The 27,150-nt window shown below is 38.6% G+C and overlaps 1 protein-coding gene and 1 long non-coding RNA gene across 8 annotated transcripts in view; one reads left to right on the forward strand and one right to left on the reverse strand.

Moving 5' to 3' along the window:
- Positions 1 to 27,150, reverse strand: part of LOC127419683 (rap1 GTPase-activating protein 1-like) — a 194,618-nt gene that overhangs the window by 87,563 nt on the left and 79,905 nt on the right. For 5 of the 7 annotated variants that reach the window (XM_051661283.1, XM_051661281.1, XM_051661282.1 and 2 more), the window contains one exon: positions 8,254 to 8,347. Coding sequence is in view for 4 of the 7 variants with exons in the window: in XM_051661281.1 (XP_051517241.1) it covers positions 8,254 to 8,347 (94 nt within the window). In the remaining 3 variants the exon portion in view is untranslated. Of the gene's footprint in view, positions 1 to 8,253; positions 8,348 to 15,093; positions 15,237 to 27,150 lie in introns of those variants that run through there. The other 2 variants (XM_051661285.1, XM_051661284.1) reach the window with 1 other exon arrangement.
- On the forward strand, positions 1,763 to 5,198 carry LOC127419688 (uncharacterized). The gene is made up of 3 exons (XR_007893709.1): positions 1,763 to 1,828; positions 4,301 to 4,423; positions 4,981 to 5,198. It is a non-coding gene; the product is annotated as an uncharacterized LOC127419688 (long non-coding RNA).

Here is a 27,150-nt window from a genome sequence, read left to right on the forward strand (position 1 = left end):
TATTAACATGACATAAGCTAAATAGTTTTTTATGCATAAATAGCAGCAAACATGTGATTTACAGTCTTGATAGTTTGCAAGTTTGATTTCTAAATGTTTCATGAATTCCAATGGCTCTCTGATGCCCATAATACATCACAACATACATTGTGCTCAGCACAAACTATGTTTTACCTCGTTACAAATTAACCAATATTTAATGTAATCTGGGAACTGGCCTTAAGTATGCTTAGTTTTTTATTTTCTATGTTTTTTAAGGATGAGGGCATGTTGTGCAACCTATCTATTTTGGCATCTGCCTAATTTGGCTTGCTTCTACCAAGTGACCAGTGTTTTCTCTTCCCTTGTAAAAGTTGATAAGTCTATTTATTTTACAATCTTATTGTTAGATGCATTTTATTATTTGCATTATGCATTGTTTTTCCCTGTTGTCCACGACCCTATGGGAAAAATGAATCAGTGGGGTTGTAATTGTAACAAAAAAAAAAAAAAAGATAATATTTTCAACAAATGAATCTATGTTTGTTAATTTACTTTGATATTTTAAATAACCTACTTAATAACATTAGTTGCAAACACTTAATTTTTATGGTTAAATATTGCATGTATTATCTTGAGTAATCTCTACAAGTCTTTATAGGCCTGTGGATTTTCGATATAGTATTTAAGTTACATTTACTTAAAAGACTGTTAAATATGAATGATGCAATTTGGTTTAAACAGCAGGAAACACGTCTCCACAGTGGACTATGCCATGAGATACATATGATTTTAAAGTAATTTGTAAAGTTTTAACATATGAAGCTGTAATCTAATTACTGTAAAAGACTTTGTAACGCTAAGGTATGTGGGCAGTCCAATGGAGAGTTGCATCATGTGCTGCAACAAATAAATGCGGGAGAAGTTCTGTTCAAACTTCAACTTGTTCCTGATTTTATTATATACAAGTGTTTAGGCGAACCCAATACGAACACTCGGTTACATTTCCTATGTCAAAACAAAGTTCTCGTCACGGTGGAGTCAAAACAACAGGGAAAAAAAAAGGTAAGAATCAAAATAGATAAGAACAAATTTACTTAAGAATGATTTAATGTTGCTACATAAGGTAGGTTGAGGCAAAATGCTTGTGAAATGTGCTGATTCATACATTTATGATGAGCCATGTATTGCAAGTACACTTGTTAATGCTAGTCCTGCCATAAATCAATGATTAACTGCCACTTGAGTTCTGTAAGCAATATCATTTTGCTTGAATTTTATGTGAATTCAGCCTAGAGCTTTAGTTGTAGACTCATTGATATAGCTTTGTTTATTCTCTGTCATTTGGATTTATAATATGCTCAATATGTTCTTGTGTGTGTTTGTGTCAATGGTTTGGAATGCAGACGTGACAGAACCTATGTACATCGTTACGTCATTATGTACAATTTCAAATCTTTGTTAAGACTGCCATGCGAGAGAGAGCGCCAAACTGAGAGAGGAAACTGGAAGATGTAAGCTATAAGTCGTTATTTTATTCAATTATTTAGTTATTTTTTAACATATGAAGGAATAATTGACATTCTAATTACTGAAAATTAATGCACATTCGAGGTGGTAATCTGGATGCGAAGTGCAGCTTCCAGATTAGATGATTTTGATTACGTTTTTCCACTTTTGTTTGTTTTCTCAACACATTTTCAAGTTTTCATCGTGGGTTGATCACTTTCTGTATACCTATAACCGAGCGATGCTGTGTTGCAGATGTGGGCATGAGAGAGATGTGCCGCGTAAAAAATCCAAACTGGCTGAACCATGAGTGACGGACGCCGTTGGGGGACCTGTAACTGTAAGTACTTCTTTAAACTATTTTTATAATGTTAAATAAGCAATATTTGATGACAGATCAATGCACCACCATGTGTTCACTGCATTCAGTGGTCTGGGATCAATAATTCCGCTCATCCAAAGATTATCACATACATTTATAGGTGAGATAAGGTGCTCACGGTGCACTTTTGCCCTCAGAGCGCTGCCACCTGGTGAAGAAGGGGTTTTACAGCACCTACTTCATCGTACCAAAGAAAGGCGGTGGGTTGTGGCCAATCTTGGACCTGCGAGTACTGAACCGGGCCTTGCACAGACTCCCGTTCAAGATGCTGATGCAAAAATGCATTTTAAAGAGCCTCCGGCATCAAGATTGGTTCGCGGCGGTAGACCTGAAGGACGCGTACTGCCACGTCTCGGTCTTACCTCAACACAGACCCTTCCCGCGGTTTGCTTTCGAGGGCCAGTCATACCAGAACAAGGTCCTCCCCTTCGGCCTGTCCTTGTCCCCTCGCATCTTCACGAAGGTCACAGAGGCAGCCCTTGCCCCGCTAAGGGAAGTTGGGGTTACGACGGACTCCTCCAAGACGGGCTGGGGCGCCGCATGCAACGGGCACACAGCCGCCGGCTCCTGGATTGGCCCGCGGCTGCGTTGGCACATCAACTGCCTCAGTTGTTGGCAGTACTGCTCACCCCGCGGAGGTTCCGGCCATTGATCCAGGGCAAGCACGTGTTGGTCCGGACAGCCAACACGGCGAAGGTTGCATACATCAACCGTCAAGGTGGTCTATGCTCCCATTGCATGTCACAACTTGCCCACTGTCTCCTCCTCTGGAGTAAGCAGCGCCTCAAGTCGCTACGAGCCACTCACATCCCGGGCGACCTCAACACTGCAGCGAACGCGCTGTCACGACATGTTAAGCTCAGGGGAGAGTGGAGACTCCACCCCCAGGTGGTCCAGCTGATTTGGAGTCAATTCAGTCAAGCACAGGTAGACCTGTTTGCTTCCCGAGAATCCTCCCACTGCCCGCTTTGGTACGCCCTGACCGAGGCACCCCTCGGTATAGACGCGCTGGCACACAGCTGGCCCCCGGGATTACGCAAATATGCGTTTCCCCCAGTGAACCTACCCTCCCTTGAGGTGAAGACGTGCGCTTTTGACTACCAGTCGTGTTCACAAACTGTGATCCCTGGATGACTTTCCTCCTTAGCCCTGTGGCAGACGAGTTTGCGAAGAAACTCACTGCCAGCCCAGTATGTGTGCTAATTAGGCCCTGTACTGGGGTAGGTGCTCCACATGTGCTGGTTCCCCATAGGTGACCCAATGTGATATCTTCCACTAAATCGTTTCCCTGTCGGTAAACTGCGTCTTCCTTGGGCAGAGGCCCCTCTGCCCCCGGTCACCATGTTTGTAGAAACTCCTCCCCCCTCGGGTAGGACCTACCATGCGACTTCTCCACATGACATACATCCGATAAGACTCGGTAAGACCATGTGATGTATTTCCACTCAAAATACCCCCCCCTCCCTTCTCTGGGCGGGGTGTGGTCTCCGCGGTGTCTTCCCCTTGGGAGTGACACCCCCCCGACATAGACATTTATGGCCCCCAGTCGGTTAACAAATTCCACTCTTTTTGGGGAGAAAATAAGAGGAAAAGAGGCCACGGCTGGGCTAGCCTGTCCCTATTGTTGGGCAGTCGACTTGTTCCCAAAGGACCGTTCGACGCTCATAAGAGCGTTGGGGGAGGTTACGTGATGGCCCGGTGCGCTGGCTACGAGGCACACAGCGGTCTGCCCGTCACGCACCACCAGTCCACGTAACACAGTTCAGCTAGTTGTGGCATTTTGTATAGGGACCCCTAGTGTCACTACATTGACACAACGTCAAGTGTGTGACAGATAGGGAACATCCTGGTTACTTTCGTAACCTCCGTTCCCTGATGGAGGGAACGAGATGTTCTGTCTCTCTTGCCACAACACTGAACTACCCGTTGAAATGTCCGGGACCTTGTCTCTGCTCCTCAGAACAAAACCTGAATGAGTGGTTGCATACCAGCTCCTTTTTTACCCGTATGTCCGGGGGAGTGGCATGCAAATTCCATTCGCCAATTCCCATTGGCCTTTTTTCAAAAGCACTACATCAACTAGTGTCACTACATCAACACAACGTCTCTTTCCCTCCATCAGGGAACGGAGGTTACGAAAGTAACCAGGATGTTAATTTTGTGGTTATGGTTTTACCTCAGATACCATGGTTTAACTATGATTAACTAAAACCTTAGGTAATTTTTGCAAATATCTGATAGTGTTTGTCTTATTTTCTTTACTTTGATATCTACAGTAAAGACTACTCAGTTTTGAATCCTGACTCCTTTACATTTCACATAACCCATAATTTCACATCACACATCCAAATGCCATAGCAGCCAAATTTTCTTAAGACTTCAACTTTTTATGTTTACATTTAACAATTGAACGTTCTCGTTTTATTTTAGACAAACAAGGTGATATCGCCTTTCTGGTCCCTATTGTGCTCTCTACACTGATACACGATTGGAAGGAAAATGTTCAGACCAAGCTTCACAGGAAAAAGGAAAGCCTTCATTGACATGCAACCTGTAAGTTAACAGACATTTCTAAATTCATAAGATTAAATACTTACTCGTACACATTTGTTGTACACGTTTCGAACTTCTATTTGGCTCGGAGTGAAGATTAAATAAGAACTTCTCTGTGAGTATGCCAGGGCCTTTATGGAAGCCTTCAGAAGGAAATACAGTAACACTACAATAAGGTTCTAGGCCTATTCGTTAACATTACTAAATGCATTCCTTGCCCTTGACCCTTCTGCAGAGCACTGTACACACTCTACTCATGTACACTCGCTGTATATATGACGAGAGGATTATCATTTTTTGGGTGAATGATTTTAACCACTGTGTGTTAACATTAATGCATTATTAATTAACAATATAATTTAATGTTGTTATCTAATGTTAACGAATACAAAGCTATTGAAAAGTGTTACTGAATACTAAATACTTTAGAAGAAGCACTAGTAAGTCATGAGTACTGTGTCAGATGCATAATGATTTTACTGCTACTAAAGATGTGTACTTAAAGGTTTTAAACTTAGTCTTCATGCACTGATGCACAGTCATTTCTGTTTTTCCAGGTTGGTACCAGTGGCTGATTATCTGCACCGTGTGAAAGATGACATCAAATTTCCATACACACTGATGCTTGCTGAAAACATTCAGTGCTTTCAAGTATTTGTTGTCATTCACTGAGAAGCACTTCAACAAAATACATTGCGGGGCACAGTGGACATTTGTTTCAAAACGTTCTATGTCTTAAATATTAATTAGCCCAAACAGCAAATTTGAGTGAATTTCTACAGACTGGAAACTTGTTTACCCAAACAGACAATACATTTCTACCTTTTAAAATGTTATTGTAGTCTGCCTGCCTCTCTCTCTCACTGTGTGGTTGTGGTAAAGTGATTTTGACGACCAAGAATTCTGTTTTAAATTTTCAAACCAATTTGGGTATATTTTAACCCAGCATGCTGCAATGACTTTGCAAAGTTACTGACAACAACAGTCCAACGGTTTGGATAGCCATTAAGGGGAGCAGAGGTTTATACTGATGTTCAGTATAAACCAGGGTGTAGAGAGCCTCTGGGTACCCTGAATACCTCTGACCAAGAATGATTTTACAAGCCCGTTTCTGCGCGCCTTCTGGCCTGGTCTACAGTCAAAGAACTGTTCCATACAGGGACTGCATACGTCAGTACCGGATGTACATAGCCTGTATAGATGGAAAACAATTCTGGGTCTCGGACACCAAATTTCTTCCGGCGACGCAGAGCAAATAGCTTCCTGTTCACTGAGGTCAGCATGTGGTCCACCTGACTGTCCCATCTCAAGTTACCCTGGATGGTGATCCCCAGGACTTTGACTGTGTCACAGACTTCCAATATGTGCTGTTCAATGGAGAGAGTTGGCCGGGCTGGTGTCTCATGCTGGTGACATGTAAAACTTTACATTTCTTTGGGTTGAGTTTCATTTTATGCTCATCTACCCAAGTGTCATATCATCCACATATTTCCAGTGATCTATTCCATTCTGATGAGCACTGTTGATCAGTGCTAGGAAGACTACAGGCCCCAGTACAGTTCCCTGCGCAACTCCACATATGGGGTATTCCCAGTCAGAGAGATGCCCCTGGTAGCACACTTTCTGGCAATGGTCAGTCATGAAGCTGCAGATCCATGGTATGAGACCCGGTCTCACTGCAAGATCGAGGAGGCACTGTACTGCCACTGTGTGATCTACAGCATCAAAGGCCTTGGCAAAATCCGTTGTAATTAGTGTGCACACTGAGCCCGAAACATCACAAGCCTTGTACGCGAAGTCCATCAAACTAACTAAAGTGTGTGTTGTGGAACAGTTCTCTCGGCTGCCAAACTGCATAGGATCTAGATTTGGCATGATGTCATTCAGAATCCATTGTGCAGCAAACTTTTCACAAATTTTCGAGAACTGAGTTGTTAATGAGATCGGCCTCAATTCGTCAATGTTTGGAGGGGAAGATTTAGGTATGGGGACAACAGTAGCCTCTTTCCATTGTCTAGGAACGACCCCTTCATCAAACATACTATTGATGATGTCACAAAGAGGGACACTGATCTCACATGCAAACTCCTTCAATATTTATGGGGAAATCATGTCTGGGCCAGGGGATTTGTAGCAATTAATGGAAGACAATATGCTATACACATCCCACACTGGAATAGTAGGCAGCGGGTGGGATGGTAAAAAAGGAGGTAAAGATGAACGTTCAAAAGGCGGAAGTGACAGGGACACTTTGACAACCTTTGTGTTGATTGCATTAGCAATTGTCACAAAGTCCTGGGAATTAATTCGGTCTGCCTTTTTCACAGTTTTGCACATCGATTTAATTCTGTTGTGCCAAGCTCTAGAATTCACTTTTCCATGCCTTCCACTTTGGATTTGTAAAAGTGTTTTTTAGCCTTATGTATTTCTTTTTGGACCTTGTTGGATAAGTTCAAAATGTTTTTTATATGTAAAAATCACTTTTTGCACATTCCGCTTAATTATAAAGTTTGTAAAATGCATGTGTCTTTGCTGCTGTAATGTTTTGTTTTTAAATTTGTATGTGATGTTGCTGCAACATTGTAAACTTCACAAGTACTGTTTTCTAAACTTTATTTAGTGTTTAACATTAAGACCAAATTTAACTGTAGTTCATGTTGAAATAATAGGTACTATTCCCATCTTGTACATATTTTGATACCAAACCTGTTTCTTTGTACTCACATTTGTGTTATAGTCTATATAAGTAGGTGTGTTTTTGTATTTCTTAAGAGCTTCTTGGATACATTTACAAATGTATTGCTGTTGAAATGTTTAATGAATTTGTAACATTGTAATATGAATAAATATTTTGAATTTGGTAGGCAGAAGATGACCAGAACTTTGAAGCTCCAAAAAGCACATAAAGTCAGATTAAAAGTAATCCATACGACTCAAGTGGTTAAATCCATGTCTTCAAAAGCGATATTATAGGTGTGGTTGAGAAACAGATCAATATTTAAGTCCTTTTTTGCTATAAATGTCCAAGTTCACTTTCACTCTCCTCTCTTCTAAGAGTTCTTGTTTTTGGTGATTCGCATTCTTCATACATATCGCCACCTACTTGGCAGGGAGGACAATTTATATATATATATATATATATATATATATACATATATATATAAAGACCTTAAAGTGATCTGTTTCTAACCCACATCCATCATATCGCTTCTGAAGAAATGGATTTAACCACTGGAGTATGGATTACTTTTCGGCTTTTGGGCACTCTCATGTGCTTTTTGGAGCTTCAAAGTTCTGGTCACCATTCACTTGTTTTGTTTGGACCTACAGAGCTGAGATATTCTCCCAAAAATCATTGTTTGTGTTCAGCAGAGGAAAGAAAGTCATACACATCTGGGATGGTATGAGGGTGAGTTTTTTGCTGTCAGCAAAAATAAATAAATAAATAAATAAAAAAACCTTTCCTTATCACCGTTAATTTGAAAGGCATTAGTTTGTCTCACAGAATGAAGGGCGTGACTGAGAAACTGGCCTGACATTTGTTAATTAATAGCATTGGGCATTTAATTACATCACTCTCATTTAACTGCAAGGCATGTCAATCATGTGTATTTTTAACAAACAGAAATGTCCATAAGCACCCCACCAAAGTTAACACAGGCCTTATAAAAATTAGTATTAGTTCTGCATAGCCTCAGTAATGGAGCAGATGGGTTAGGAGAGGTGAGACAGACACAGCAAGCAGAGGTCAAACACTGGCAGGATGAAAGGACGCTTAGCATGCAGAAAGGAGTTAAGCAGGGGTTGGGGGTGATCGAGCTCTGTGGTACCTTGAGGAATGGAGGGCCAGTGTAGGGCAGTGACGGCTGGAACAGTGATGGGTCTAGCGTGTGAGAGATGCAGGTATCTCCTCCATCCTGTTTCCTGCAACGAAAGACACAGTTCAGTCCAGCAGCAAATGTGCACACACAAAAATCAACACCAAAACACACTCTCTACCCCTTGAAAAGACCAGCATTGTTATCCAGGTTGTCTTTCTTCTGTGGAGCACAAAAGGAGATGTTAGGAAGAATGACAGCTCAGTCACTATTCACTTTCATTATGTGGCAACGAAAGTGAATGGCGACTAAGACTAACACAGTCTCCTGCCTAAAGTCTCCTTTTGTGTTCCACAGATGAAAGGAAGCCATACGCATTTGGAACAACATTTGGGTTAGTGAATGATAACAGAATTTTTGGAGAACATCACCTTAGTGGATGTCTGGTAATTTGAGTTTGAGACCAATGCTCTACATGAACAAAGGCTGTGAGGTCACAGCAGAGTAAGCATTAGCATTGTGATAGCCTGAGTAAGGACAATAGTATCACTACCACATGGCTATATAGACACCACCTCCAAGCAGGCTTTGTATTATGATTAGCAGGTTTCTCAGTCTGTGCAAAGCTCCATGGAGTTTAATAGGTGATGTGCAATATGTGGGGGTTGGTGTAATCTAATTTGTTTTCCTCTCTTTTCAGACTTCTATTGTTATGACATGAGGCCATTATTAGATTTCCCATTATACTTCAGCTGAAAAGAAACAGATTGTATTACATTGCAGGCTAGATAAGGTTTGGGTCAATGTAAGTGAGCTAAATGACCTCAAATGTCCCATAATAAGGCAACTGGTGGATTTTGTCATTGCTAGAAGTTTTCATAAAAACGAATCCTGACAGACTCTGTAGCACAAACTTCAAAGAGCTAATTTTCATTGCTGTGAAACATACCCTCCATGGCAAGTTTAGAAATGGAAAGCTTACAAATCTTGAGAACAATTATGAAATTGTACATAACAAATGGAGAATACATGCCACATTTGTATCCAGAAAGTTACTTAAAGGAATAGTTCACCCAAAAATGTAAAATTCTGTCATTACTTAATTACCCTCATTTGGTGTCATCCCCATTTGACTTTCTTCCGTGGTATACAAACAGAGACATTTTTATGAATGTAGTGGTCACTCGTTTTTTTCCAGTCAGAATAAATGGGGACTGGAGATTTGTATGAGTTTAGAACATTTGGAATATAGCAAACAAGTCACACAGACCACATTTCTGATACATTTATGGTGTGTTTGCATCCTTTTTGAAGCTTGAAAAGTTCCAGTCCCCATTAGGCATGTGATGGTATTCATTAATATGGTATATCACGGTAATTAACATGCACAGTATTGTTATCGTGGGCACTTTAAAGTATCGTAAATAATTCTAGATAACCAAATTGTTTAGATTTTTCTGATTGCACAGTAGTTTTTTTTTTTTTTATCAATGAATGAAGATTCACAACACTGCATGTATGCGGCACTAATGACACATGCGCACTCTGATGTAAACAAAACCAACGTGGGCGAGAAGCATGGCTGAAGGAGGAACACAGCCAACCCATTATCCGCCTTCCAAAAAGGTTAAGTCGGAAGTGTGGAAGTATTTTGTGTTCCCATGAAAATGCAGAGGAATTGTTGGTCAAAGATGGTTTCCTCTTTGTGTAAAACGTTGTGGCAGAAAAGTGGCAGTGAAACACGGGAACACTTCCAACATGGTCGCTCATCTGCAGGACAGGTAAGTTGTGACAGTTCTGCTAATTTATCCCAAACTGTTTTAGAAAACTGAGAGACAGCACTGTAAGAGACAACTAGTTTAGTGACAACTAAGATGACAAAGAAATTGAACTGTTGCTGGCATTTGCAGATAATGTGTAGCTTGCTTTCATGTGGCCGAAGAGTAGTTCGCTAAAACTCCGCTAGCTACACAATAACTTTGCGTCTTGTATTAACAGCAAAAATACAGTTGTAATCAGCTAATACTAAGTCCTGTAATTGATAATAGCAATGTGGCACAATGAAGATTTCAATATTATGTTCAAGTTGGAACACAATGCAATCGTGCATTGCCATACAGTGTTAGTGAACTTGAGGTTATTAAATTTGTAGCTAGCGCCTAGCTATATATTAGCAACTGGCTTGCGATCCAGTAAAAACATGCATACTATTGCTGTAGCCAATTAGTTGTTCATTTAGGGTTCTTTTCAAAGTTCTTTGTTATCTTTTAATTTAAAAAGTAATTAAACTTGTTCTAAAGAGAATGACAATGAAGTTAGTTTATCTTTCAACCGTTTTTGTAATGTAATTCAATATCGTGATAATACTGTGATAAAAGCTTCAGCAATTATCATGATGTGAAAATTTTATACCGTCACAAGCCTCCCCATTCATGCAATTTCATGAAAAAGAGCAACCAGCGCATTCTTCAGCTTTCTCCTTTTGGGTTCCACAGAAGAAAAAAACTTTGGAGTTTGGACTTATTGGTACTTTGGTACTTTGGTACTGTATGCCCTTTTTCAATCACATCAGTAAAAAATAGAGCCTCTCTTGACATAAAGGAGAGGATGCTATAGTTTCATTAAAATGGAGAAATATTTCAAATCTGTGCTGGTGATGTCTCTCTGGCTTGTAAGAGACTAGGGAGGCTTGTGATGAATCGCTCAAACGGAGAGCTGAACTTCGCAACAGCTCCCACGTCAGACTCTTCAATGCTCATACTGGTTGTTCTAAGAAATAAACCAGATATAGGTCACACGGCAGCAGCATATTCTATCCCCTCCAACAACACCATCCATCAAAATCAGACAGCCACTTTAAAGGTAAATTCGATTTTTAAGACATGGCCTTTTAGCTTTCAAATTTTCCCACGAACGCATCACCGCAAATCATCATGAGGCTTGTTTTAAGTCCGGTAAATGCAGGCACCTCCATAACCCACAGAGGGGAGTTTGAATGAATTTATGCCATTAACTCAGCAAGAGACTTCTTGTGGCGTAGTTTTCTGCTGTGGATTTGAATAATGTAATGTGAAAATGAGTGCTAGAGCATCGTCAGCATTTAAAAACAGATCTCGAATTATATAAAGACCTTAAAGTGATCTGTTTCTAACCCACATCCATCATATCGCTTCTGAAGAAATGGATTTAACCACTGGAGTATGGATTACTTTTCGGCTTTTGGGCACTCTCATGTGCTTTTTGGAGCTTCAAAGTTCTGGTCACCATTCACTTGTTTTGTTTGGACCTACAGAGCTGAGATATTCTCCCAAAAATCATTGTTTGTGTTCAGCAGAGGAAAGAAAGTCATACACATCTGGGATGGTATGAGGGTGAGTTTTTTGCTGTCAGCAAAAATAAATAAATAAATAAATAAAAAAACCTTTCCTTATCACCGTTAATTTGAAAGGCATTAGTTTGTCTCACAGAATGAAGGGCGTGACTGAGAAACTGGCCTGACATTTGTTAATTAATAGCATTGGGCATTTAATTACATCACTCTCATTTAACTGCAAGGCATGTCAATCATGTGTATTTTTGAATAATGTAATGTGAAAATGAGTGCTAGAGCATCGTCAGCATTTAAAAACAGATCTCGAATTAATCGCAGATCAGCACCAAAACAAACTGTAAAAAAAGACCACCAATTGGCCTACATCCTCTGCAAGCTGCGCAGTATCATACTGTTTTAGCCATAAGTGCTGATAGCCTTAAATAATTAGACCATTCTCCGTTAACAGATAATCCTTTAAATTAAATTCAATGAACAGATCTTGGAAGTGCTTCTTCCCTTTTAGCTATAAAAATGTATTATTAAAGACTCCGAATGTGCTGGTGAATTACTGTAATGCATCTTAACGTACTGTTTAATTGACACAGAAAGATTTGTCTAGTTTAATACAGTATAGAATGATTACAATTCCTGCCTACTAACTCTCTTCCCACACAGGTGAGAAATACGCACTGGACTGCTGAGGGTACTCTCTGCATTCACAACTGAGATCATTATTTCACTCCCTACAGCTAAGCAGCCCAGAAACCAATGAGCACAGAAAATCCCATGCACCACATAGACACAAAATCCTCAGTAAAGTATGCAGGCATCAGAGCCCTGTGAAACTACACTCCTGGTGTAAAGACATTTGATCCATTATATGTCCTAACACAACCTGTGCATAAAAATTCTTTATAAAATGTTACACATAATGGAAAACAATATATAAATATTAGTATATTTCTATGTCTTATTGATGTAGTTCACACAATTAAAGAAATAGTTCAACCTAAAATGAAAATTCTGTCATGTTGCTAAAATGAAAATTCTGTCATGTTGCTCTAAACCTGTGTGACTTTCGTGTGGAACACAAAAGGAGATGTTAGGCAGAATGTTAGCCTCAGTGACCATTCACTTTCATAGTTTGGAAAAAAGATGCAATGTAAGTGAATGGTGACTGAGGCTAACATTCTACCTAACATCTCCTTTTGTGTTCCACAGAAGAAATTCATACATGTCTGGAACAACATGGTGAGAAAATTAACTGATTTCCAAAATACATTAGCCAAGAAACTTAAAGAAGGGTATCATTAACTCAACATGCAGACGCTGTGAAAGTGTCCTCAATGCTAATAGCCGGGATACGAATTTAAAATACTCACCTCTTTATCTCTAATTTGTGTTTAATTAACCAACATCTAAGTGCATACTAATCAGCTATTTGGTGAAGACAAGAAAGCTTTTACCTCTAGACTATAAAATCAAAAAATTCAAATGAAACCTATTCTGTCTGTACCTCTCACCTCCTACCCAACTCTTTCTCTCGCTTTGCTGAGCAAGTTCATTTGAGAATAAATAAGATATTTAGAGTACTCCACAGCAGTCTGAGAATGAGCATGGAGATACGTGTGAAATTACATAAACCAAACACTCCTGGGGTTCTGCAACAATGCAGTAATGTTGCATTACCACCTAGGCTATCTCTCTCAGTATGTCTGTATGCAGTATGTTTGTGTAAACACAGCAAATACAGGATGAAAAGGTCAGAGGTACAACCCTGCTGAAAAAACAACTTAGACCTGCATGAATTTTTCAATGAAGGTCCAGGCTGGTTTGGTGCCATTCATCCGCAAAACTTGGTGATTGACCAATAAACTTTTGCTGGTTTAGCTAGCTAAGAAGCATCTCATACTGGGGACTAGCATCTAAAACAGAACATAGTACAGTATGTTGATTTTTGTTTTTTTCAGCAGGAGATAAAAGGCAGAATGTAAACCTTATTAATTTCATTGCATCTTCTTTCTATTAGGGATGTCATAAAATATAAATATATTGATAATTGATCGGCACGTTATTTTATCGATACATTTTTGAGTAATCGATAAAACATCAGCTGACATTTAAATGATAAACCTAATTTGTGTACTTTCAATTCACTGCCAGTTGCATTCCATTCAACGTAGTCTGATGTAATAGATGTGGGAGACCACAAGGGGGTGACATATAATTTATTAAAGTCGGTAGCGCCATGGAAAAGGCACAAATATCACACACACACATACACACACACACATTACAGCTGATGGCAGTCCAAAGTTAGGAAGCTTTTTTTTTTTTTACTTTTTCAAGAATGAACAAAGTGACATTGATGAGTTTGCAGATTAGTGTATGAAACTGGTGTAACTGTGACAAATGAATGATTAGAAATGGCGACATTTATTATGCAATTTCCCTGTATGTAGCATTGAATAGTCTTTTATCAAGCTGTCAAACCACAAAAAGATGTAACTGAAAATACATTGTGTAGGCTCTATGAAAGATACTTATACACAATATATTATCCAGTAATGACTAGAGTAAATAATCAGTGTCATTTGATAATGATATGTGTCTAATTTAATGGAAAACTATGAGAGTTGAGCTCCGTGGCGCAGCAGAATTTTAAACAGCCTCTGGAGATGGTGAGCCCGCGGTGTGTGTGTATGTACCTTCATAGAAAATAATTGTTAAGGATTTTAGAATGCGCTATGTTGTCCGCCAGATGCGTCCGGTGCACGAACCACTTTAATTAACCCTGCCACTCACACTTTACCAAAGTTGTGTTGAGAAATATGTTTAAAAATACAAAGACAACGAGCAGCCCTATTTATATCTTAAAAAATCCTGATATATATTGATAATCATCTGAAAAATCTTCTAATTATCGATACATGAAAACAGCATCAATTCCAAGCCTACTTTCTATACAATGAAAGTGAATGGTGAATGAGGTTTACATCTCCTGTTGTGTTCCATGGAAGAAAGAAAGTCATATAGGTTTGTAACAACATGCAGGTGAATAAATAATGACAGAATTTTTATTTTTGCATGAACTATCCTTTTAATAAAAAAAAAAGTAAAAAGCCCTAAAAGCTCACAGGTCAATTCCTGGGTCCCAAGACACTAAGGATTGTAGCACCACCAAAGAGACTGGTTGGTCATCCCCTTAAGAGGTTAACTGTGAACGATGAGCCGAGAACGAATCTCGGTTACTTGCGCACAGACCCACTTATCTCTGTCTCACTCCAGTAGAATTGTGCGGGCTGCTCTAGAAAATCACCCCGTATCTCTCTATATGTGTTAATGAATCTAAGTGAAGCTTGTCTCATCAGCAATCTGCTTATCTTTAAAAAGCACCATTCTACAAGACACCACTTATCTGCTGCACACCTGCCAGCTGCTCTGGGTGTCCTGCCAACTTGCTAATCCAGCACACCAAATTCCTATTTACAACTGTCACACTTTATATTCCTGTAAACAGATAAAGTGTGATTACTCACTGTGCGTAGATGGATGCTGGATCACCTCTCTAGTTGTGTCAGCAGAGACCCGAGTACTGGTGATCTGCTCTTCAAGTCAGTCACCACACCTGCTAGATGCACACCTGCAAGATGCACTGATCCTCCCACTATCTATCCCCAATTCTCTTGCTCCTACTCTTCTGCTCTTTTTCTCTCTCTTCTCTCTTTATGTGTCTTTCACCCTCCCATTCACACTCTTACATACTCCCTCTCTCTCTCTCTCTCTGTCTGTCTCCCTCGAATGCTTGTCCCCTCCCCCGCTCACTCAAACACTGAGGGCTGTCCATCAATGCTGATGTCTGATGGTGCTGTAATTTGCATTTATCGTGCTTTGCCTTAATTAAACACATGACTCCCCATCGTGGACTGTTGCTCAGGCAACCAAATCACTAACAAGTGATGTCACATATCCCATAAAAAAAAACTGTAATCCTCCTTTAACCTGATTTTTTAAATACAAATACCCCTTTGCCTGCTACTGTCATCCTCACACAAACTTCCCTTTTATCTCTATATTTAAGTGTTATTTCCTTGTAACTTTTAAGGACCCATTCAAAAAAACATTAAAAGCCCTTAATGCAAAGGAAGTGGATTAGATGAGTGCAGAACCACGGAAACGGGGTGATAATTTCCTTACCAATACAATATGTGAACTCAATATACAAAATGTTATCTTGACACAGCATCTAGGCTTCTTACACAGCAGGGGTGACAGCACAGATGTGTTGAAGGGACGTTCAAGGTGGTCCTACAGAGACATTTGTCCCAATTGATGTTGGAACAGTTTGACCACTCTACAATTTAGTTAGTGTCCCACTATTATGCACAATTTAGCTAGCATATACAATCAACCCTCTTTTGACACACTCCAGAGGGTGGTAAAATTACGCAGGTGGATTTTGTCCCGCAAATGCCCTTTCCTTTCAACGTTAATGCCGCTAACTGAGTAAAGTAAGCTCATCCTGCTGAAAATACCAGCATAGACCAGCATGAATTTCCATTTACTGGTTTATGCTGGTTAGTGATAGCGTAGCTGGTGGACCAGCCCATATAGAAATCTCACATGCAGTATGGTCAATAATGAACATACATACACATACCATAGATTAGATTTGATTACATTCAACTTTGTCATTGTGGAGAGTGCAGGAACAAAGCCAATGAAATGCAGATAGCATCCAACTAGAAGTGCAAACAGTAGTATATAAATAGACATGGTAAAGTGCAAATTGGCAATGAGGTATATATATATATATATATATATATATATATATATATATATATATATATATATAGACCATGTAGTAGACCATGAGACCTTGTATAAAATGGAAAGAATGGTAAGTGTGCAAAATGGCAGTGTACTGTATATGGCAACCCGTATTGTCACATTTAGGAAAATGGCAATATACTGTAGATACTAACAATCGAGAGGTACGTAACACTGTAAGAACAAACAAATAATAGACAGATCAGCCACAACATTAAAACCACCCGACTAATAATGTGTAAGTCCCCCTCGTGCCGCCAAAACAGCGCCAACCCTCAATTTTTCTCACCACAGTTTTACAGAGCAGTTATCTGAGTTACCGTAGACTTTGCCAGTTCCAACCAGTCTGGCCATTCTCTGTTGACCTCTTTCATCAACAAGGCATTTCCATCCGCAGAACTGCCGCTCACTGGATGTTTTTTGTTTTTGGCACCATTCTATAAATTCTAGAGACTGTTGTGCATGAAAATCCCAGGAGATCAGCGGTTACAGAAATACTCAAACCAGCCCGTCTAGAGTTTACTCAGAATGGTGCCAAAAAAAAAAAAAAAAAAAAAAAAAACATCCAGTGAGTGGCAGTTCTGCAGACAGAAACGCCTTGAAGAGAAAGGCCAGACTGGTTCGAGCTGACAGAAAAGCTGTGGTAACTCAGGTAACCCCTCTGTATAATTGTAGTCAGCAGAATAGCATCTCAGAATAAATTTGAGGCAGATGGGCTACAACAGCAAAAGAAGACCATGTCGGGCACTTTATTAGGACCATAGTGTTCCTAATAAAGTACTCAGTGAGTGTATGTTACGTGTGTGTGTGTGTGTGTGTGTGTGTGTGTGTGTGTGTGTGTGTGTGTGGTGTGGGGGGGGGGGGGGGGGAATAATTCAGTAAATCTCATAATTCAAATCGCTTAAAAACAAAACATACTAAACAATATTTTTTTTGAAAATGTAAAAATGCAGTAAGTTTTTTGTGAGGGTTAGGTTTAGGGGTAGGATTAGGGTTAGGGGATAGAAACTATAGTTCGTACAATATAAAAATCATTATGTCTATGGAGAGTTCTCATAAGGATAGCTGCACCAACGTGTGTGTGTTCTACATGTATTGCCATATATCAGATTTTTATAAAGTTGGTCCAAGGGAGACTTGCCGTTTAAGCTAATTTAGAAGCCTGGTTGGGGAACCAACATCAAAAACACAATATACTGTTGACCAGCAATGCTGGTCTTTTCTACAAAGCAGGTAACCACAAAGAGCGCATCTTACTGCAATAGACATCTACAAGACGTGTACTTTATGACAGCAAAATAGTGCTGTCCACAGCATAACTCAGAGATAACACAAGATTAGAAGAAAATCTCTAACCCTTCGAGAGACATGTATTGTAGTAATCAGTGAGCATAATCTGCTGGCTTTGAAAAAACGTGGTTCATGTGCAGATTCGTTCTCATTCAGAGAATGAAGGAGATCACATTAAACTGGACTGTTATTAGAGCTTATATAAGCAGCAGAATAAGACGTTGAATACTGCACATAAAAAGACAATGCATCTTAAGTTACAATCTGGTTTTAAAAAAAAAAAAAAAAAAAAGCCTGCCTCATAATTAATGACAGAAAAAAAAAAATTCCAATCATAAAAGAAATCTCTAGAAATCTCTATACATCTCAGTATCTTCAAGTTTTGAAAAATTATGCATGAGAAGAGAAACAAGATAGTTTTGATCCCTACATCTCTAAAATGTCTCTGTTAAAAAAATAAAATAAATAAATAAAAAAATCAGCTGCATATTTTTTCTATCAAAAGAAACCTTATATTGTTTTGTTTGATCTGCAAATTTGCAACTGAGACAAAATGAAATAAATTATAGAGAGAAATGTTGGGATCAAACAAAACTATACTAATTTTACTGTCTCCTAACTTTTTATATACGTATATAACTTTGTGATTTTATTTAAATTCTTGTACATTGTATCTTTATATGTAACCTATACCTTTAAAAATTGTACTGAAGAATTTTAGAATTTATATTAGAAGAGTAAGATATGTAAAGTGAGAATCCTTACCAAATTTCATTTTCTGTTGTAAAATTGCTCTTCGGGACAATCCACCTCTTACGCCCGTTTCACACATGATCCGTATGCAGTATTGTGGTGAGCAGGGTGGAGCCGAGCGTCGTCTGGGCAGAGCGAGGCCAGGAAGATAAGTGGTGAATGACTTCCACCTGCGCGCCACACCTGCCTCGCGTTCCAGCGAGGGGAGGCGGGAGTATTTAAGGAGAAGAGGCAGTGGCAGACGGGAGAGAGATGTACGAATTTTGTCCCCGTGTTTTTATGATTTGACACAGCTGGCTGAAAAGCAGTGCTTGTTTTTGTTTCTTTGTGCTGAAAAGTGTCATTAAATGTCTTTGTGTTTGTCAAGCTGGTCCCAGCTTCCTCCAAAATATAGACATTTAATGACACTTTTCAGCGTACAAAGAAACAAAAACACACAGAAGCAGCAGTACAGCGATCATTTTCGCATCAAGTCTATTTTTGCTGTGCTGCACGCGTTGAATTAAAGTGATAGCGCATTGTTCGTGGTCAAAATGAACATGGATTGACTGTTTCACAGTCACCATATGACTTTCAGCCCAGGGTAAAGCAAAGAAAACCAAATCACACTATTACCAGGAGTTGCAAAAATAACAAATGCGATCAGAAGTATATCTAAATTTTTTTTCATGTGAAATACACTAAACAGCATGTTATACTGAGTGTGTAGGAGGGGAGACACTCGCATCTCAGCAGAAAGCGGCATTCATGTGACAGGCTGGTGAAAAACAAGACATAATGGATGACACTCGTCTCATCATGGAGGTGGAAAAACATAAATTCTCTATGACCCGCAGGATTTCTTGTATAAAGATTTAAATGCAAAAGAAAAGGCATGGGAGGCAGTTTCCTTGGCTGTTTGTGTGGATGGAGTTTTAATTTAAAACGTTTGTGATACTACCTTTTCACGTAAGAGAAGTACCATGTTTAAAAGTTTAAAATCACAATAATGGCGAACTACATACCCATTGTTGTATTTGTGGTATACAGAAGCCACGGATCAGTTGCGCACTGCAAACACATCTTATGTGAAAGCACAATCAAGCGTGTGCTGCTTTCGCACCACATATGCACCGCATGCGTACTGCAAACGGATCATGTGTGAAATGGGCATTAGATTTTAATAAAGTTCAATGTTTTCAATGGAAGAGCATCATCATTATGTAACAACTTAGCAAGAGGGAGCTATAAAATCCAACTGTACCATGCATTTCAAAAGAAAACAGTAAAAAGGTCAACCAAATCTACAGCATTGGTTTTTTCTGCATTGTAAGTTTTCTTTTTTTTTTTTTTTAGTCCAAACCCAGGTTAAATGTGTAATCCCATAGTGTTTGTTTTCTTTCAGACTAGCCAGAAGCTGTCTTGCTACATGTATTTGAAGAGGATCTGATTTTCTCCATGATAAGCTAAACCGGTTCTAATAGAGGCCATGCAGGTGTTCAGCATCTCTGTCTGTCCTCTGAGAGGCAGAGAGCTGCAAAATCTGCACAAAAATGATCTTCAAACCAGGATGGGGTAGTAAGTCTAGACAACAGCCTCAGAAAAAAAGTAGTTTTTCTACCATAAAATAGATCCTGTGTCAGTATCTGTCTGTAGGGGACAAGGGACAAAACTACAAAAGCAAAATGACTCAGGCTAAAGATTTTTTGCTTTTTGGCACATAAAATCTGGAAACTGAATCATCTGGACCGCAAGACCTCAAACCAATATTTAGGATGCCGACATACTACAATTTATATTGCAACTTCATTGCAACACCAAATCTATTGATTTAAATGAGAATGATGTGTTGCCAAGGACACCCATTCAGAAATCATACGACAATGTAAAACATATATATTTATGTTTATGCATGTTTTTTTTTTTACATTTTAGAATATATGTCATAAACAAATAATAAAATTGGAAATATGTATGTGCAGTATATACCTGTATATTATATTATATACAACCGTTAGTTCAGGTCCTCGAATCTGATTGGACGAGAGACGTTCCATGAGCACTGATGATCTGACACCATCAGCACTCGGACGCATCACTGTGTGTGTACCACTCCGCTTGTGTTCGTGCCGTTCTAAACTAAAGTGTAAGAGCAGTGCATGTGTTAAGATCTACTGTTTATCTTTGTTTTTTTTTTTACATTATATATATTAGCTAGCAGGTGGTGGCAAAAGATCATTTTTGTGTGCAATATGAGCCATTTGGTGACGTGAAGTGAATCTGCATCAGCCACTGTTTACATACAAAAGCGCTCCGTGATCGCCACTACACTACTAAAGCTAGCAAATAGCTTTAAACGAACAATTTCAGCATTACGGCTCATCACAGCTGAGAGACACAACAGACTGATTGATTACAGAACTCAAGGCGCTTACCTCTTACCAGAGTTTCCACATTGGATACATACTGTTTAAAATGGCGGAGGACATTGCGGTTTCTATAGTGAATGACTCTTGCGCACCGGCTACCACGAAATAGAGAGGAATTCCCCCGCTTGGATGGCTATTTTACCACTGAGAAATCTGATCTTCAGAAAGCTGACAGCATCTCTGCTTGGGAGTGGCAACAGGTGATCGCACATCTCTCTGTGCCTCTCATTTTTACCTCTCTCTCTCTCTCTCTCTCTCTCACACACACACACACACACACACATCCATCCTTGTTTATCCAATAACTTGTTAGAAGCAGCACAAGCCGTGATACTATTTCTGAAGTGACATTTCTGAATTACTAACGGAGGCTTGGACGCATCATTTGGTTTGAACCAGCAACGGCAGATTCTGATCCGTCACGTAAGAAAGTAGTTCCATGCACAAATGCGTTTTTATGACTGTATTCAGTTTTGCCTAATTTTTTAAAAATTTACTTGTTCATTGAACTGTTGTATATAAGCAATATCACACTCGCAATCATGCTATATGGCCCTAAATCTGATGTAGGGCCATATCGCACTCTTGCTCGTGTGATATTGCTTAATAGCTATATACAATAAATAATATTTCATATAATTTAATTATATTCATATATATATATATATATATATATATATATATATATATATATATATATATATATATATATATATATATATATATATATATATATATATATATATATATACATATGTATTGTGAATATATATACTAATACATTGTGCTGTTCTGACGAACTAAAGGCTTACTAAAAGCCTCCTGGAGTACGTGCCTGGATATCCCCAAGAACTTGAATCTATTCAAATAATAATCCAAAATGTCTTGGAATATATGAATACTAATGTGACAAGTCAAACTTAAGCACAAGGGAGTGTGTGTGTGTGGGTGTGGGGGGGGGTTACATGCACAAATATCAAATCGTCACAGCCACAAACTCATCAGCATGCATACTAAACCAAAATCCCCCCCAGCATCCCTCACCCCCCAACCGTCCGTCCCCAGTTCCCTTATGCATTTGTGAAGAAAACATTACACAGATTCGCGCCAGCTCCATTAGAGCCAAATTGAGTCATGTTCAAAACATTTACACAACAGGATCACAAATGCTGTCACTGACCTCATCTCTTAGCTTTAAACACATTCCCTCATAGACAATGCATCTCACCTCTGTACAATTTGCATGATCCAGCTGTTAGGCAAGTCTGATGATGGCTTTTCATTTTAAATCATAGTATTGCATCTCCCACTGGGGTCATGTACAGTAATGTATGGTTGTTGTAGAGGTGCAGAATGACATGGGTATCACATGACGCAATGACATGTCTTCATCCTCTCAGGGTAGAATGATGTAACTTGTGAGGTCTGACATTGTGTGACCAGGAAATGACCTCTAGAAATGCACAGAGTTTGAAGGTCCCACTGGCATGGAAACTGAGGAAAGAGGACGCCTATTTATGTTGGGCTCCACCTGCCAAATGAGCAGGTGCAGTCAGCCCAAGTACTTAATTATCTGTAAATATTGATTTTGCTTTAGCAAAGAGGCTTGTACATATCAGTCCATGTTGTAAATCCCTCCCAAAGCAACATGGTGGCATCAATCACAGCTATTCATCAATCTGCTGGTCAGCCTATTCAGTTCCAATCAACTGGGAACATCTGCAGTAAAATGAACTTAGAATTTCTAAATAAAAATGCTGTCTGGCTTTCAGCTTCTCCATTTGATCTCATTGATCTTTTGTACTGCATTAGGATAATTCACAAGAATAAGGCAAGATGGACTAAACCACTGAAAAAATTCATCTGTAAGCTTGTCAAATTAGACAGGTGCCGTGACATTCCCTCATCCTCGAAAACCATGAACAAAACTATGCAAGGTGAAAGAAAATATGACCCAGACTATGTTAAATATGGCTTTACTTGCGGCGAGGATAAACATAGTCTGTGCCGACCACAATGTGCTTTGTGCAGTGAATTATTGGCCGAGAACATGAAACCATCAAAATTCAAGAGAAATTAAATCAATTTCAATGTTTGATTTAAAGGTATAGTTCTCTCATCATTTACTCACCCTCATGCCATCCAAGATGTATGACTTTCTTTTTTCTGCAGAACACAAACAAATATTTTTTGAAGAATATATCATCTTTGTATGTCCATACAATGCAAGTGAATGGTGGCCAGAACTTTGAATCACATAAAGGCAGCATAAAAGTAATCTATATGACTCCAGTGTTTAAATCCATATAATATGAAGCACTATGATAGGTGTGGGTAAGAAACAGATCAATATTTCATCTTTTTTTTTTTTTTTTTTATATAAAATCTTTGACAGCCCAATCAGAAGGTGGCGTTATGCATGAAGAATGTGAATTGCCAAAAAACAGGGGGAAAACAGAATGTAAAAGTGAAAGTAAAAGTGGAGATTTATAGTATAAATGACTTTATTTAAAATACTTTATTTATTTAAACACTGGAGTTGTTTATGCTGCCTTTATGTGCATTGTATGGACCTACACAGCTGAGATATTCTTCTAAAAATCTTTGTGTTCTACTGAAGATAGAAAGTCATACACATCTGCGGTGGCATGAGGGTGAGTAAACGATGAGAGAATTTTCATTTTGGGGTGAACTATCCCTTTAAGGACATTTTTGATTACATCTGTACAATAAACAATTCTGGTACTGTGTTGGGAGTAAAATCTGGGTTACGAAACAAAACCAGTTGAGCACCACTGTTCTAAAGTATGCACCATGACTCATTACCTCTCTCTGCCTGATAGAAAGAAAGAGAGAATGTGGTTTTAGGTGAGGTGGTCTGATGAACCCATGAACCAAAACCACAATTTCCAGCATTTTAAAGCCTCTATTTCTATATCTCTCTCTGGCTTGGAGGAAGAGAACCCGAATGACCTGACATTGAGGACACAGATGGGTAATGGCTGTACATCACCTGCCCCTAGCTGCCCTGATAAACACACAAACAACAACATAATCTCAGATTAACTCCTAATTCCTTAATCTGGACAACAATCACCATTTAAAAACACATTCTTCTGCTAATTCTGAGATTTAAATGAACTGTTTTATAAAAAACCTCTTTTGAACTGTCAGGAGTAAATCTGCTCTAAGTGGACCAATCAAAAGAAGACTAATATGTCAGGTCATAGCCTTACAATAGAAGGATGCTGTAATATTACAGATAAAAAAATTTTAAAAAAAAACACTGATATTAAGACCTCTACTACTATCAGTGATGTTTCTCAATGTGGCAAGGCTAGAAGCAGCAACAACATCCTTGCGATTTGAAAGGTTTTGTACCCAGAGGCGTTGGATGAACTTCACGTGTCCAGTGCTGCCCCCTCTAAGTTTCTTTTCTACCTCAAAATAGTCTACTGTGGTAGAATTCGGTGGTAGAAATTATTTTAAGAAACCCCAGCACTTCAACGTCATTCCATCAAAATTCAGATTCTTTCCTTCTATGGAAATTATCCATAAAAGTCAGTGGATGCACAGTCCATAGAGTGCTACTGCTTCATTGGGAGTCAATGGCAGATACCTGTACCATTTAAATCAACGTCACAAAAGATCAATAACTTGCGCCCAATAATTGAAACTGATCACTCAAAAAAAGGATTTTTGCAGGTTGTTCAGTTTACTTAAAGTGAACTAAAGCAACACAATTGTAGAACATTTTGTCAGAACACAAATTTCATTGCATTCTAACTGATTAAATATGTAAAATTTAAGTTTACTTAATCTATTTGAGTTGGGACTACATAAATACTTTTTTTTAGCATTGATGAAACTGGGCATGGGATTTTTCTGTCTTCGCATGGGACTGGATGGGGTGAACACATTTTGAAATAAAGTGTTATTTTTAATGCATTTTTTGTTGTTGCAAAATGAGAATAGGAAGGAAGGAAATAATGTTTAATGTTCTGTTATATTGGTATTTAAAAAGAGTGTCTGTTAGGCTGGAGTTTTGGGGGTTACCATTGTGGTGACGACTGGCGCTTGTGCTTAGTTTGAGGATAGAGTTTCACATTCAAGAGATGTTTGATTTCAGTGCTGCCTAGCTCCATAAGCATTTACATTTATGCATTTGGCAGATGCTTTTATCCAAAGCAAATCACAGTGCATTCAAGGTATACATTTTTATCAAATTGACAGTTTCACTGTCCTTACACTTGTTCAACTGGCATATACTAATGATTAATAAAATAAATAAAGTTGGACCAACAAAAGAAAATGTAGTTTATCTAAATTATGTTGGCTCAATGAACGAAATTAAATTGTTTGTAAAAACTTTTTCAAATTAAATTAAGTAAGGGTAATGGCTTCATTTTTTAAGTAATTAACAGCGTATGAAATGTAAAAGCACCGCTGTCGGCTCGGAGGTACACACGCACTTATTTTCAATCTGACGAAACATTTATTTTAGCTTTCATAAATGAAAGATGTTTTGCCTATGTTTTTTTTTGTTTTGTTTTTCTTTTTTTTCTGTTTGCAAAACAGTTTTAAGCTTAGTTAATAATTTTTTTAAGAAATTGCACCGCTTGATTATCTTTTGGGTGCAACATTGCAGACTGTGCTTCCCACTTCTGAAAAGCACCAGCTTCCACTGTTCATTTGATATTAAAATGAGTTACAAAATATAGTTTTTTTGTTTGTTTGTTTGTTTGTTTAGTATGTCAGAACTTCTTCTTTATCTTTCGGCTACTCCCATTAGGGGTCGCCACAGTCGACCATCTGTGATCCGCATATTTGACTTGGCACAGGTTTTACGCCGAATGCCCTTCCTGACGCAAACCTCAGCGGCTCGGGGACTCTCACTCACAACTACGGCGCAATTTAGAGTTGAATCTGAATCTGAACCAAAATCATTAAATTACTTATGATTCCAATCCATACAGTGGGTACAGAAAATGTCCTCTAATGAGTGGACTAGCTATGTTAGAACCACTATAACTGAGCTTGGACTGAGTTTTAATATGTGGCACATTAATCTGACATACATCTTGCTATCAGAATGTCCCATAGCGCCTCTGCTGCCCTGAATGTATTTTGATTAAATAAACCCAAATGGACAACTTCAGTTTGATAAGGGGGTAAGTTGTACATGTAGTGAATGAGCATAGCATGTTTGAGTCTAATATTTTAATGTGTGCATGGTAACCAACTTTGGTAAACGTGCTGAGCTCCCCCAGGCTGTCATCATTTTTCATGACTTTAACAATTCCACACCTAAAGAGATCTCAGTGTGAGTTGGTGTCTGTTGAATTCAGAATGCTGTTCCTTCACGCCTGCAGAAAAGAGGGATGTGGATATGGGTACATATATAAGCACACACACACACACACACACACACACACACACACACACACACACACACACACACACTGGTATGTTGGTCTACCTATCATTATGAGGACTTTCCATAGACATAATGATTTTTATACTGTACGAACTATAGATTCTATTCCCTAACCCTAACCCTACCCCTAAACCTAACCCTCACAGAAACCTTTTTGCATTTTTACATTTTCAATAAAACATCGTTTAGTATGTTTTTTAAGCTATTTAAAAGTATGTTTTTTAAGCTATTTAAATTATGGGGACACTAGAAATGTCCTCATAAACCACATTTATAGCATAATACCCTAGTAATTACCAGTTCGTAACCTAAAAAATTGTCCTCCTAAACCACATAAACATGCCCACACACACACACACACACACACACACACACTTGTTTTTTAACATGGTGGGGACTTTCCATTTGGTTATTTTATACTTAGCTAATGATATTTTCTACCACCAGCCCTAAAACTAACCCTCAAGATTTTCATTAAGACATTATTTTGTATGGTTATCAAACCATTTTCCTCATAAAACCTTACACACAGAGAAACATTATTTTTAATCTCTCTCAGTTAGTCCTGATGAGTAAAAAAAATCTTACTGAAGACATCTTGTAAAGTATTTTACTGTAGCTTTTTTTTATTTATTTATTTTAATGTAGTGTTATCAAAAGAAAGTGCAAAAGGATTAAACAAGTGAGTTATTGCCCATTACAGATGTAGGAGGATGTTAGACAAATGCTGACTATGGTTCTTCACTAATGCTCTCTATAAATTTAAATGCTGTTCCTTTAACAAAATAATTGTAGAAAACATTGATAAAACACTGTGACTCCATTAAGCTACAGCCCTCAAACTGCAAAAATAGTGCATAATCAAATTTTTAGGACTT

The sequence above is a fragment of the Myxocyprinus asiaticus genome, chromosome 29 (genome assembly GCF_019703515.2).
Source record: "Myxocyprinus asiaticus isolate MX2 ecotype Aquarium Trade chromosome 29, UBuf_Myxa_2, whole genome shotgun sequence".
Lineage (NCBI taxonomy): Eukaryota > Metazoa > Chordata > Actinopteri > Cypriniformes > Catostomidae > Myxocyprinus > Myxocyprinus asiaticus.